The 15,397-nt window shown below is 45.9% G+C and overlaps 1 protein-coding gene across 2 annotated transcripts in view; it reads left to right on the top strand.

Moving 5' to 3' along the window:
- The window catches only part of BRIP1 (BRCA1 interacting helicase 1), a 91,284-nt gene that overhangs the window by 2,961 nt on the left and 72,926 nt on the right, over positions 1-15,397 (top strand). For both annotated transcript variants that reach the window (XM_044430162.1, XM_044430163.1), the window contains exons 4-6: positions 1,160-1,357; positions 1,863-1,990; positions 3,598-3,723. In XM_044430162.1, the coding sequence (XP_044286097.1) occupies positions 1,160-1,357; positions 1,863-1,990; positions 3,598-3,723 (452 nt within the window). The remainder of the gene's footprint in view (positions 1-1,159; positions 1,358-1,862; positions 1,991-3,597; positions 3,724-15,397) is intronic.

Here is a 15,397-nt window from a genome sequence, read left to right as displayed (position 1 = left end):
CTCCGTGATGCGCTGTACATAGTAAACTTTTTTGTTCAGACACCTGTTTGGGAGTGGGCGCTCTCCTTGCCTCCTTCAGAGCGGAAGGGCCATAGGTCAGTGGCAGAGTACAAGCAGATGGTCCCAGATTCCACCCCTGGCATCTCTAAGGGAGGCCTGGAGAGACCCATGTTTGCAGACGTCGAGAGTTGTCGATCTGTAGATAAAACTAAGGAGGAAGGAGCTGTGGTCTGAGCTGGTAGAAAGTTTATGCCTTTAACAGCAAATCATTGGTCATTTTGCCCTGTTTATAGATTTTTTTTCATATCTATGAATTTTATCTCCATACATTTTGTGAAGAAACCCAAAATACAAATATAACACTCCCTTTATATTTCCTGCCTTTAATGTTTTAATAAAATTTGCTGCTATAGATAATACATATATAATTATTAAAATATATATCATAAGATACTATTATAAATTATATTATTCATTATAAAATTATTTATAATCATATATATATATTACTTAATATGTTCCGTATTTTATCCCTGTCTGTACGTTAATGTTTCAAATGTAGAAAAACATCTGGCTTGCAATTGGCTTGTGCTGGCCTCCTATGGAAGGGGAGGCTCTCCTTTGTGTTGCCGCATGCACGCTCCAATAAAGAACTTTTGTCTTTTGGGATCTTGCTGGTGGCTCCTTGTCTCTCTCGGCCAGCCAAGCTAACCTTTAGACCAGCCAGGGTCAGAGTCCCTGACGACTGTCTTAAAGGCGTTTTGTAGATTCTATCTTAGGAAATTGTCAGTGGACAAGGCAACCTTAAATTACAGCAGGCCAAGGGCGGCAGCAACACAGCTCAGGGGGGGGGTGTTGGTGGCACAACAGCCACGGCCAAAGCCTTGGAGACGGGGCTGCGGCCCAGAGGTGGCGCTTCGGCTTTGCAGGCAGCAGGTCCGTGGCCAGAGGGCCACTGCCGGCCAGTGTCAGCAGCAGACGGTTGATGGGCCAGTGGCCTCACCCTGTGTCAGGGAGCTCCCCGGGTTCCTATATTTCCTCAGGCCAGGGGAGGAGAAGGAAGCACCCAGCACAGGGATCCCCCAGCTCTGAGGATCCCCCAGATCTCCCAGACACCAGCAGCATTTTAATAAGCGCATTTCTCTTCTTTGCACTTCAGAAAAGCCGCTGGATGACTTGCCGGCCTCGAAGGAATGTAAGAAGCTGAAGACATCGCTGCCTTGCCGGTGTGGGTGCCATGCGGAACTCGTGGCCCCGGGCCAGAGCAAGGCAGGGGGGGACCATGGTGCCTCCCCCTCCTCCGCCAGCACGGGAGCAGTGGCGCACACAAGCCGTGGAGCCGTGGCGAGCAAAACCAGTAATTTCCACAGTGCTCTTGGGATGTCTTCCCGGGGTGGCCGTCACGGGCTGGATTCCTGGCCTTAAGCAGGCGGACTGGTGAAGATGCACAGGAAGGGTAGACACCAGGCTGAGCCCCCTCCCCCACTGAGTGATTCTTGAGATGTTCAGGGACTTGAACATGCACAAAGAGCTGCCTCTCAGTGGAGACGGTGGATCGTTGTACCCACAGATCTGACTTGAAAGGAGTTGGATTCAGAACTCACGTAGGCGCATTCTGGATTAGAACAAGTGCAATTAGCTATTAGGTTTTCCTCTTTGACCGATTGAGAGCAACTTAAGTACAGCTTATTCGGGGCTGCTTCTTCGATCACAGCACATTCTCTCTGTCAGGCTCTGTTTCTCCTTAGATGGTTGTTCCCGCTTCTTCAGTGTCCACTATATTGTTCTATTGAATAAGGAACTTCTCGGGTGAAAGAACACTTCTCCTGTGATAACATGTACTTCATATGTTGCTGTTGCAGAGGACATCCCGAAAAGCACACTCGCTTCCAAGCTGTCTGCCAAAAAACAGGCATCTTCACATGAAGAGGAAGCTGATGATTTTAAAGTCGATAGGAAAAGGATTCGTTCACTAGAAACGGAGGAGCAGGTGAGCAAAGTCTGCGGTCAGTAAATTGAATCCATGCCTCATCAAAAAAGCCATTTAATTCTCCATCCGATTAGCTGGGTAGGGTCTCAGCTTTATACTGGTTCTTTCCATTTTTGCTGTTCCTCACACAGAAGCCTGTTATTAAACAAACAAAACAAGAATTTCTTTTACATGTTAAAATGAAAGCTCTTTATATTACTGCAGTCCACTAATTGAAGATGGTTTTGTCTGTTAATCACCCTGGTATTCCATTGGTAGCACAATTAAATTTAAAGCTTGGCTTGCATGTGTGAAAAGCTCACAGAAGGTGCCATTGGGGGACACTGGAGAAAGGATCCCTCAATGGGGAATATATCGGGCCAGAGTTATCCTTTGGCCGGGGAGTTGTTTTAGTGTAGTGAAAGCATTGATATAACACAGCCACTAGTGAAGGAGGTTGGGAATACGCCATAGTTTCAAAACGGCCTGATCTTTGGTGGAATGTCTACATTTTCCTTTGTAATTTTGTATTTTTATCTATTTTACTTTTAATCAGTTTAAAAATTCAGCTTCTCAGTCAGAAAGGTTCTTGGAGCAGCTTATATGCAAATGGTAAAACAAAGCAGTCCTTACCCATAGGCTTATAATCTAAGAAGATTCTCTCCCTGTGGGCAGAGAAGGATAAAAAGTTGCGTAGTCCCTGGTAGAATGGGTTTTCCTCCCCTCTCGTCTTCCTCTATGCAGCCTGCTGGAGTGGCTGCTAGTTTTATGTCAACATCATTCAGCAGGCCAGCTGTTACCCAGAGTGTACAGAAAATACCAAGGGAGGGGAAATAACCACATTTTTCCTATTAGCTTAAGCTAGTGGATTTTGATCTGTGGTTTGGGGACCCCCCAGAACCTTGTCGTGAATTCTTCCTTGAGAAGATTAGTAAGACAAGCCCTTCTGCAAGCCACCCAACTCCCTGCTGCTGATCTTCTTCATGGTTCAATGGCAGGGCAAGCGCAAGATCCCAATTTCAACCCAGGTGGGGCTGGGAAAGACTCCTCTCCCCCCTGGGGAGTCACTGCCCATCTGTGTAGATAGTCCCAGAATTTTCTAGTGTAGGAGCCTGCTTTAGCCAAAACATGGCATTTGGGGATCAGCTTTTGTATGAAGGTGATGCTGCTGTTCCAAGGTCAGGCTGTGAAGCAGCCACATGACCCAGTAGCTGAAGACCGGTGACCGTGTTCTAACACAGTATGAGCTAAGTTCTGATGTTCTCAAAGCACAGCCACTGAGGAACGTCAGGTGCAATCTCAAACCCGTTCAGACACACGGTTTGGACCCCCTCGGCCTCACCTGTTTCGCATGTGAACCCTGCGTCCCTTCAAACAGGAGAGGGCCGAAGGCAGATTTTCATAAATTCTGCACTTCAGCTCCCAGCATTCCAGAGTATTGCCCTTGTTGGGCAGGGACTTTTGGGAGCTGAAGTCCAAAACAACCCCCAGAAGTGGTTGTCTTCCCCCAGCATACGATATGTCTCATTTTCCTTTACAATGTGTCGGGGGTACCATAGCAGGCAGCTCCCGGCAGTGAGAGTTTCCCTCAACACAGAAAGTGTGAAAAACACTTTGTTTCCTTCCAGGTGAGGAAACGACACCGGCTTGTCAATGGAGTGCAGTTTGTCGACGCTTTGGAGGTTTACCAGCAGCAGAACAGTGGGGAATTGACTGTGTCCTGTGGGAAACCTCCCCCTTTCTCTCCCAAAATAGTAAGTACCAGAGCTCTGGGTTCAAAATGTAAAGAGAGATTATGTTGTTGCATATGAATTTAGTGTGAAAACGCAGCTGTATGAACTGAGCCTCCCTGTTCTCTCCCTCTTTGAGCTGTTTCTCTCATGTTAAAATGCTCTTACATCCCAGGATGTATCCTGGGACACTTTGTGGGAGATGCATCCTTTGTGGCTGTGGGATAGAGCCACGCATTCCTTTGTGTGAAAGGGAACCGCAAGCCCTTCCGTGTGTGGTTGTGTCCTGTATCCAAAGTAGCCAGTGTGGTTTATGCAGAAGACGCCTGAGGCTGATGACTGAGAAAGAGCTATCGTTTGAGACCTGGAGATGGTTTTCAAAGATAACTTTTGCTCTGTGGCATTTGTGTCCATCCCACTAATTTTTGGTATTGTTTGGTATTGGTATTGTTCGAAAAAATCTACAAAACTTGTTTGACCGTGGGAAACATGCGGACTTTTGAAATACTTTATGGAAATAACCATGGAACAAAGAAGTCTCCCCTTTTAAAGAGCAGGGTTTTTTTCCAGTTGTGGCAGTGGTTTTTCAGAAATCCCTTGCTCTTCTCATTTTTCTTGGCTTTTAGCTGTTTGGCAGAAATGCGCCTGTTTCCAAAAGCTTTTGACCAGCCTGTTTATTTTTATTTACAGTATAGTATACCGCTCTATATCTAAGCAGAACTTAAGGTCATAGTCTTTTTGTGACAATATCCATTACCTGTTCTGGTCCTGGTTGTGAATTCTTTGGCTTGTCCGACATTAAATTTATTTATATACCTTTGTTCAGCAATTCAGAGTAAGTTCGCAGACATGCATATAACCATATTTATAAGTATTTTGTTGGTTACAAAAATGCATAACATCATAGAACGATTTCAAGAATCAGTTTTTTCTTTTTGTGGTTCTAAATTGTTGAGACCAGTACTTTTAGAAGGTCTGGAAGATCCTTTTGTTCAGGAGGTAGGAGGGGGAAAATCCCAGGTGTAGACAATGAGAAATCCATCTGCAGCTGCCAAACCAGGAGGAGAGCCAGCCAGCCGTGTCTAAGGCCTCAGCCTCCTTGCAGGCCTTCGTTGGATTACTGCCTCCCTTCCTTAGAGGCTTTTCTTCTTTGCTCTGGGTCCTTACTCCTGAGTAGCAGCAGCTCATTCTGTAAGGCATCTGCAAGGCAAAGAGAGGCTCGGTTGTGTTTTATGCACCCCAGGTAGGTGCCTAGCTTGGCCCTCGGCTTTGTCTTAGACCTCCTCGTGTATCGGAAAGCTTTCTCTCTCTCTCTTTCAATGGGAGGCAACAGCAGTTCGCCAGATATGGATGCTTACTGACGCGAGCGAGTGCTTTTACTTTTTCCTGTGCTGTGAGTTAATGACCTCAGTCGCCACAATGACTTAATAAGCTGGGCAACTCGTATTGATTTTTTTTTCCCTGTTGAAAGTGTCTAGCCGAAAATCAGTGACTGTGCAATTAAGTTGCTTTTATAGTCAGTGTCTTCCCACTGCAGTAGAGTCTAGGGTTATGGGAAATCAATAGGGATTCCTTCTGCGAAATTACTTCACAAGAAGTGACTTTGGGTAACCCCGAGTCCCTTTGGGCTCCAGAAAAGCCTGATTTCTCTTCCAAGCTTTGATGTTAAATAGAAAATAATTTACTTTACATTATTCTTTTTTTTGATGTCTCATGTTGAGAATTGTGTTTTATAGCTTTGTAGCGGAGGTGGTTCAGATACTAATGCTAAGCCAATGTTCAGCATTATGTGAATGAACCTGACCCAGGCCGACTGAGCTTGTGTGCTTCTTCCTTGCCCTGCATGTATCATTTCCTAGAGTCAAGCCATCAATTTCTGGTTTATCGGAACATCGGAGGGAATCCCATGTGCCTCATGTTTAGGTGGGTGAGACCAAACTGTGCAGAAAATCGGGTGCCCACCCAGCTGGCCCATAAGGCTGCTGGCTTCTTGTAGGTACTACCTGCAAGGCTTTCGCAAATACCCCAACACTAAGGGCAACAGAGTTCTTCTTGTACTAGGAACCTAAATTTTTCCAAGTGTGGTTTGAATACTGAATACTTGAAAAACCCACAATAATGAGTGTTGCTTCCCGTTTAGCCATGCATGCTAATCATTCATGGACTGCATCCCATCATTACAATGAAAGGTAGTTTTACTGAGATGGGAGCAAGCCGAGTTCCTGCTAGGATCATGTTTTCCTCCTCTTGCAGGAGGGTAACAGAGCCATATAGCCTGAAGTGCCTGATCCTGCCTAATCTTGGAAGCTGAGCAGGATCAAGCCTGGTTGGGCGAGGGCGAGCTGAGTGTAGGATTCTGTGGTGATCGTTGTAAACCACTGAGAGGCAGTATTAAAATACAGTAAATAATAAAACTGCATGTGCTGAAACCTAACTACAGCTTGCCTGAAACAGGCCAGCTTTATAAACCACAGTTTGAAGTTGTTCTAATCAAACTACAGGCTTAAACCCAGTTTTATCAGGTTCAGCCGGCAGGACAACCTGCAATTAATGTAAACTAGTAGAAGCTTCTGGTCCTCCAACAGTTGCACTGGGAGGAGGAGAGGGAATGAGGGAGTGTTCAGAATCTGGGGAAGGCCAGGCTTATTTCTGGCATGATAAACTCGGATATATCTGAAGGCATGGCAGAGCCGCTCACAGCAGCGTCAGGTGATGCGTCATTTATGTAAATGAGCTACCACTGGTCTGAAAGCAGAGTGTCTCCATTGCCCAGCTCAGGTGTGCGCCTCTGGTGGAAATGGCTCCTGTGCCTGTCTTGGAGGCACTGACTGTCAGGTGGGCGAGCGATGCTGGGTGCGTGGCGTGAAGCGTTCTGTGGCATTTCATGCAAAGGAAGGCACTGGAAGAATGATTTTGTTCACATGTTGCATTACAGTTTTCTCAGCTTGCTAGAATCCTATATATTGGTTTAAAATATTTATACCCTGTCCTTCATTACCAAATTAAGACTCCTGTAAGCTTTTAAACCCATTTAAAGTGGGCTGGGGGGGGGAACCTTTTTAAACAATTTTAAGTGACTCATTACTCAGATCTCAAGCAGCGTTCCGAGTGAAAGCCGTTTCTTTTAAGTACTGCATAATTTTGAGAAGCCATTAAATGCAAATGGGTCAGATTGTCTGCCAAGGTAACGCCATTGATTTCCTCCCCCCCTTCTGCACTGAAAGCATGTCAGCAGAAAAATCTGGCCCTGTAAATCAATGTATAAACTTTTAATAATATATGAGACCCCTACTGAACTCTCACTTGTGTAAATCCGTTTTGTTTAACACAGTGTAGGCATATTGATTGGAATACAGGGCATTCTGGGAATGCCAAGAATGTGGAATAAATGGTTGTCTCCCACTCCGGATTTTCTTCCTCCAGCTCCCCGCTTCCTTTTTCTTTCTCCTGATTTCTTTAACATTTGCAGTAAGAAAGGAGGGCATTGTCGACTGACTGTGCTACACTCTCCTCCAGCACCTGCCCCCAAAATAGCTCCCTCCAACAACAGCAGCGCGACTGCTGGACGAGTCAGAAGGCCGCTCGTACCTGGTATTGCTGCTCAGGCCTCTTCCCATGTGCCGTTTCATCCATTGGCCTGCTGTTACGGCCGTTTATGGACTCCTGCTCCGGGATCTGACTCTGTCAGGAAACTTGCTTGCCAAGTCTGAGCCAAAGCTGCAACAGAGGGCACCTTTGCCGATGTTGCGAAGGCACAGCCTTTGGAAAGGTGCTCCCTGTGGCCTGAGGTGGTGGCCAGCAGCCCGAAAAGAGCCAGAGAGCATCAAGTCAAGGGAGGCTGTTTTTTGATGATGTTGGTGATGCTTAGTGGCTGTTCAGGAAATGCACGCTATTATGATCACAACCAATCTTTTTATTTAAAAAAATGTATGGAAGTGAAACATTGCGTGAAGAGAGATACCAAGAAGATCCTTGCAGGATGAAAGCGTTCAGGTGATTCCTGATTATTCCTGCTGAGTTGCATCCTGTATTTCATTGCAATGTCCTGTCCCAGAAGTAAGACTTTCCCGGATAAGTCAGCTTTGGTTGTAGAATAAAGTTAATTGCTTGACAGCTACGAGAGAGAGAGAGAGTGTATTCGTGGGAAAGTGGTAGTATCAGAAAAACTTCCCAGAGAATGTTGCCTAGTCAGAAATATACAGAATCAATGATTGAATCATTTAAAAATCCCCTCTTCTTTTCTAGACAGTCATATCCACCATGAACCTCCGGGAAAAAATGGTTTAACAAAAGATGTAAATATTTTTAAAATTATACTTAGTGGTCATCGCTTGTTTATACTGTATATCTTCAAACCCCTAAGGAGCCAAACTGGTATTTAATAGAGCTATTCATTTAAAAAACTTGCTTGCAGATGAGTATTTGTATTTGTTTAATGGTCAGGAAATCATACTTGTGCACAGAATGAATTAGTAGAATTTGAAATCTGTCAAATGGAATGCAGAGGATTTTAATTTTAAAGAATTTTGGAGGCCAGCAGGGGGTACTGTTGCTTTTCAGATGCAAATCCTTAAAAAAATAACTTCAATAAACCTTCAAGTTTAGTCACAAATTATTAAAAAAAAAAAAAGCCTCGCAGGACTGTTGAGTCAACTCAGAGCCTGTGTAGCTAGTAACAATAAACCACAACTGTGTAATATTTATATATGCAGTATTTTCGCCTGTTCAGTGAGTTCCTGGCTTATAAAGCATGCTTTAAAAAAAAAAATTGCATTTGGCAGAAAACTGTTTCTGCTTTGAAGTGGTCGTTTATTGGCGGAGTTTCCATTCATGAATCTGACTAAGAATTACTAGTTAAATTGACATTTGAAATTACAAGCAACTTTATGGAGGGTCTGGACTGGCTAATCATTCAGAAATGGTAGTTTTGAAAATGGGTGTGAGGAAGCGGTCTTCTGACTTGACCAACTGAGCGGAGTAAATACGGAGGGTAGTAAGGAGGCCGCGGTTCAGAACCTTGCGCACCCACATCTCTCTCGCTCTCGTTTTGAAAGGCAAGGATTACATTTTTATGCCTGTGGTACGAGGAATGCCGAAGACATAGGTGGCGTTCGCACGTAGGTGAGGATTATCCTGGCTTGCTGCGGATGGTGGTGTGCTGGAACACTCGGCTTGTTCTCCTTGAGCAGGCAAAGCCTATCAGGAAACCTTCAAGCTGTGGCAGCATCTGAACCCAGGCTCCTGGTCTGTTGCTCCTAAGGAACTCAGGTTCCATAAATCCGCAGTAAGCTCTCAGTCGCTCAGCGTACCGTATGTGCAGTTCCCTAGATCAGAGTTTGCTGCCCTTTGGGTCGGATGCAGGCTCTGCCACCTTCGTTCAGGACTCTGCTCATTAAAGGTGCCCCCATACAGTTTGGGGGGATTCAAACCTCCCCCGCAACTCGCCCAGTTTTTTTTTTTTTTTTTTTAATTATAATAACATTTCTATGCCGCCCCTTGCCGAAGCCTCGGGGCGGCTTACAACACAATAAAATACATTGAAATACAATAGAACATAATAAATTACCATTAAATACAAGAATACAAAAAATACACTGAGTTACAAACATAATAATATAAAATTAAAATTATCAGTATAAAATAAGTAAATAAATAATATAGGAGGAGAAAAGAGAAGGAAGAAGAAGTTGCCCTGCCCAGATCATATGTTCAGCAGGTGCCCTTCAGACAGTACAGAGTTAAGGTACGGGCTTCACTTCTACAAGATGCAGTGAGGGTCTCAAACTCGGAGACTGGGAGAATTCACGGAGGGGGATGTCTGTCCACAGCTGCTAGATCCGACTGGCGATACGTCCTCTCCAGGCTCAGAGGCAAAGCGCCCACATGCACAGTTGCTGGGGAAGATGGGCGGGAGGGTGTTGCTCAGCTCCTGTCCTGCTTGTGGGCTCCCATGCGCAGCTGTGTGAATGCAGAGCTAGGCTTGCACTAGTTCACCAAGGCCCCTCTTCTGAACCCCAGACATCTCGGGCATTTTCAGTGGGCTGAGGGGCAACTGGAGGGGTTGGGGTGAGAAAGTCCGCCTCTTGTCCGCCCGGCTGTAGTAGTCACCCCACTATGAATCTGACCCATTGTTTTGTAAGCCTTATGTGATCCAAAAATGTGGCGCGACGAGCCAGCCTCGTTGTCTGCCGAGAAAGTGAACATCCGCAAGACTCAAATTTCGAAATCTATTTAATGTGATCTTGAACTAATGAAAAAGTTAATTATGATCTGTTTCTTAATCATCCCCTGAGATAAAGGGTTTGATTATTCCAGGTCGCTACTACAGGGGACAAAACAGGTTAATGGACAGCGCTTAATTAGGTGGGAAGGCCTTTTATTATGGGGCTCAGCACAAACCATGTTCAACTTGTAGGATATGCACTTAAAACCAGCCCTCCAAAGCTGTTCTAGTGGCTTCAGTCCCACAATGCAGCTTTAGAAAGTGATTCATGAGTCTCCTCCCCTCCCCTTTTTATTTTTTTTGACAGAAAAAAACCATAAATACAATCACAACAACAACAATATAACGAGAACACAATAATTAAAAAAGAATAAATGACAGAGTGCACGCCCCACCCCAGAGACCAATACTACCATCATACACATACTACAACAATTAATAATATATAATATAATTCAATTTTACCCATATCCCCTCCAGAAATTCATATAATCTTGATTGGGTTTACACCCTTCTATCAGTACTGCTTTTACAAAATCTTCCCAAATTTCATTATATTCATTTGCTTTCATTAACCCTTTTTATTTCCATTGTCAGTTTATCATTAATTACCATATTCCAATTTCATTATACCATTCATGCCTTTGCAGAACCCAGTTCTGTTTCCAACTCATGAGTCGTCTTAAGGTACAATCATTGCGCTGTCAACTTTTAATAATCTACCTTTTACAAAGTGTTTTCTAACGGGGGGGTGGAAGGTCGCTCAGAATCTGCTGGGAGATGCTGGGTGATGAGGAGTTGATCAAGAGCTTCTGATTCCCAGTTGCTTAATGATAACAACAAAAAAGTATCACCTTCCCCATCTGTGTTGGACTGATGGGACTGTTAGTCCTCTGCCTTCTACCTGTTGCTTTCCCTTGGCGCTGCTGCTGCATATCTGGAGGGGACAAGGTTGAAGGCTGCCTGTGTCTGCCCTGACTGGGTTGTGCATGTGCTTGTACGTGGAGGACCTTCAGGACACCCCAACAGCAAATAAATTACGGACACAGTCACACGGTCCCGTCTGGTATTGTGAGCTCACAGCCTGCCGGGAATGGTGGAAAGGGTGACAGCAGAGAAAGAAATGGAGTGAGTCTGACTTAGCTCCTACCCGTTAAAGCTAGCTCTAAAATTCAGTCTGCAACGTAACTCACAACGCAAAGTGAGAATGAAACAGAGAGACGCTTGCCGATATTTAGGAGGGCCTGCCAGGCAGATGGCACTGACTGCACCGGAGCGAGGGGAGGGTTTGCCTCATGCCGTGTGTGAAGCCTCCCTTTGTGTTTCGGCGGAAGACATGTTGGCCCATGTAACATGCAGGTGCTTTCGAGAAACTCCAGTGCTCTTGTCTGCCAGTGAATCGAGCCCTTCCAGAACCGCCACTGAAGAAAGAGACCCGTCTAAAAGAATCGGCAAGCACGTCGGCCCCTTCCACTGCTTCGTTTGAGCATAGGATCATCGCAGGCGGCCTCATCCTTCGTTTCTTCGGCTCGGTATTGTCTGCACTGGTCCCGAAGCTTCATGGCTTTGCAGAAGAAGCTTTTCTAGGCCCATCTGAAGATGCTGTGGACAGAGCCTGAGACCGTCCGCTCTTCCGCCTCTTACGGCGTTCACTGAGATATCCCAGTAAATCAGAGGAGGCATAATCCCTCCGAGCGTCTCGCTTGGCTATCTCGTTCCGCCCTTTCTGTTGAAAGGAGCTGCTTCTGGCAGCAACTCTGAAGTGCGCTTTGTGGCTGGAGAAAGGAGACAAAAGCGAGAGCCACGATAAACGCTTTGCTCTTACTCCCTTTTGATCAGGCACAGGGGCTGCTCCTTGTTGCTGCCTGTGCAGCGTTTGTTGACAATATGTCCTTTATCGGGTGTTTTTTCTTCCTCGTATGCTAACAAAATATTACTGAAGCGGGGGTCATGCATGGAGCCCTTTGAACATACATACCTGTTGGTTTTGGATATCCTACTTTGTCCTACGCCCCACAGGGCATGTATTTCCAAGAGAACAATTAAGGTATATCTGTTCAGTCAAAATACCTGGGCCACATAAGAAAAGAAGGGAAGATGAGGTGTGGGAATCTGAGAACCATGACTTTTTGAAAGGAATTGCATTTCTATGAACAGTTAAAAGGGCACTGCGCTTTTTGTTTGGCCCTGACCTTTTATCTTGAAAGGGTGGCCTTTTTTAAGGGGGGAACCTTTGTATGTAACTGGGGGCTGGCAGCTTAGGAAAAATAAGACTTCAAACAAAACTGGTATAGTTCAGTAAACACAGTGCATCTGTACAGCTTTAGATTGAGGCAATACAAGACCTGCCAATGAATTTAAAACACTGACTAGCCTTCAGTTTGCTTTCACCCGACTAGCTCACTGTCCACATGCTAATGGTTTTGGCATATCGAAGGCTTGAAAGGAATAATAAAAAATCAGCACAGCAAAGATTCTCTGTGTGATTCCCTGGAAAGGTTATTTCTGTTTGTCTTAGGTGACCAAGCAAACGTCCACTAAGAAACTGGAAGTATAATCCATTTCCATAGTAGGGTTCTTCCAATGTTCTGCCCTTCTTCTCTGTAGAAGCCCCTAACTTGAATCGTCCCCAAATGGAAGGGAAGAGTGAGGAGATGCTCCTATGAGCACATCTGGCCTGCAATAAGGAGCAATCTCTGTCTGCACTGTTAAAGCACAATCGCTTCAGACGTGTTTCTGATCACAAGGAAGCAAAACAATATGCCCAGGGCGATTCATAGAGGAGAGAGCTGAGTTCTGAGGCTTCTAAATTTCCTATCTTATGGTGAGTTGGTCCTCTGGAAATTAAATGGCTTCTCAACCAAGACTTTCAGTGCAGCATAGCAAGTTCCAAACCTCCTCCCACCCATCATAATGGGCCTCTGCTGAAAAATCAGTTATGCACAGAGGGAAAAAGAAGCATTCTACAGAATGTGGCTGAAAAGCAACTCCTAATATATTCAGACTTCAGAGTCTTTCATTGTCTTCTGTTTAGCTGGCTTGGCTGCGATGGAACAGGTATGTGTCTCATTGACTTGTCATCCGCTGACACCTCTCAGGCTGGGCTTTTGTTGACTTTCTTCGGACTGGAACTGCGGCCCAAAAGGCCATCCTTTCCCTGAGCCTTACTCCGCCTGGCCTGGGACGTGGTGCTGATGATGCAGGAGGCAAGCCGCTGGAAACAGGTGGCCGGAGGCTCTAATTCAAGGCCACCCCTTGATGCCTAGCAGTTGGTTCCAGCATAATCCCTCCTCAAGCCCTGGAAGCTTTCCTCCTGCCAGCAGGCCCCCCCCCCCCCCAAATTTCAGAGCTGGGGTGCGTCTACTTGCCACTTCCGTCCTCATATCTAGTCCTTGCTTGTAGACCCAGAGTCCCAGTCGCCAGAAGGGGAAGTGTTTCACTCTTGCAGAAACACTCTCCTGATTAATTTTGCTTCCGAGCAGAAAAAAAGGAAAGGAAGAAGACGAGGCAGCTGCGTTAGAGGAATCCCCAGTTACACCGGGCAAGAAAGTAAACAGTAAATGGAGAGCAGTGTAACAAACACTCGGAGTATCAAGAAACAGCTGTGAAAAGGATCTGTCTTAATGTGCGAGGCCATCGCAGTTAACATATTGCTTACAACCTTCACAATGGGGTCTGGGTGACTTCGGTTACGCATTCCAGGAGACGGGCAGTCTGTCACAATCAGAGTGGGCGCTCTCCGGCCGGCGAGCTCACCGCAGCGGGGTGAAGAAAGTTGCGGATTTGTATTACACACTCTCACCGGACACAGTATCTGATCCTTTACCCCTGCTGATTGACGTCCTGAATGAGCTCTTTGAAGCGAGTTCCAGCTTAATTAAAACGTTTGCTTGGTTAGCGGTGATCTGTGAAAGCCAGTGATAAATATTGAATCGGGTTCACCTGCTGGTTACCGTGAGTGGATAAACAGCTGCTTTGTGCTATTTAATCAAGAAGTTGAAGACTACCTTTTAAAAGAAGTGAAAAAAAAGTTTTAATAATACTGCCTCAGTTATCTCAGTAGGGTGTGCTTGTGTGAGATTTCTCACACTGGGGCATCCACCACCAAGCGGGCTTTGTTTCCAGTGATATGTCGATGGGGGATATCAAGGGAGCTCTTATCGCTTCTCATGTCAAGGATCGCAACCTCTGCTGTTTGTTTAGCCTTATTTTGCATTGGATTTTGCGTTCCATTTCTGAAGTTTCAGTTCTTCGTCTTTATAGCCGTTGACCTTCTAAGCAGGCTTATCTCGGGCAGTGCTGTGCTTAGAAGCATGGGAGCTGCGGTCTTGGATTGGCCATGAGATCCAGCCGCCCGAGTGTTTTCTTTCTGACTGCGGCTGGTGTCAGCTGCTTCGGAGGCTGGGCTTGCTAGCAAAGGGGGGAAATCTCCATTAGACGGTTCTGGAGTCCCCTCAGAGCAGATAGATTGAGCTAAAACCTGACTTTTATTTCTTCAGTGGACTGTTCTGCCCTCTTTAAGTTGCCTTTGGCTCTACTACTCCCTTTCATATTGACCTCCTTTCTCTTTCCATTCAGAGTTGTTTCTCTTTCCTCCTAAAGCATTCTGGCTTTTCGATGGACCTTTCCTGAACTTCTGAGTGGTCTTGTACTGATTATGAAAACAAATCAAAGTAGGGCGTGTGACCTGAAATGTCCTGGGAAACTCAGGGGCATCCTTAAACCGGCCTGGCCAGTTTGAGTTCCTACATGCGGCCTCTGACTTGGCTAAACCCCACACAAAGAGGGTGCGCAAGGAGCAACACACAGTCAGTGGGTCCTTAATAACCCAGATGGGCCCAGGGTCCACTCCTTCTAGTACCGTGGCAAGTGTCCCTACCACACGTGCCGACACACCAGTAAACGTGACAAGTGCCAGCATTCCTTGCACATTTAGAGCAGGGGGGAGATTGGGTTAGTGCACCAACACCCCCCCCCCCCCAGCTTTGAAGCTGGAAGATGGTGCCTTCTGCTGAGTCAAATCATTGGTCCATCTTGGCCAGTCCTGTCTACACCAGGGATCAGCAGTAGATGGCAGATGTCTTAGACACTTGAAATACAACTCCCAGCATTCCTGATCATTGGCCACGTTGGCAGTTGAAATCCAGAGCATCCCGAAATCTGCCTTGTGCTGACCCCTGGTCTGCAAGGCTTCAGCGGAAGAGTCCCTCCCTTCTCATTGGAGGGGCTGGTTTGTTTACCCCAACTGTTGTGCCGCTTCCTCAGAAGTTAAAAATGTAAACTGCAGCGATGATCCACTTCCCCTCCTGGTTCCCAGCCAAAGCAAAGAGATTGGCCTATGGTTTTCACACGGCTTCCAAGGCATCCTGGACTCCTAGAGTTGGGTAGGGGAGCACCGACTTGTCCCTGATGCATTGAATTTTGAGACACGAAGTAGATTCTGACTTATTGGCACAATATTGACTTGGTGGTCTA

This window comes from Varanus komodoensis, unplaced genomic scaffold (genome assembly GCF_004798865.1).
Source record: "Varanus komodoensis strain SLA01 unplaced genomic scaffold, ASM479886v1 scaffold20_1, whole genome shotgun sequence".
NCBI classification, from domain to species: Eukaryota; Metazoa; Chordata; class Lepidosauria; order Squamata; family Varanidae; genus Varanus; species Varanus komodoensis.
This window is presented reverse-complemented; position numbering and strand designations above follow the sequence as displayed.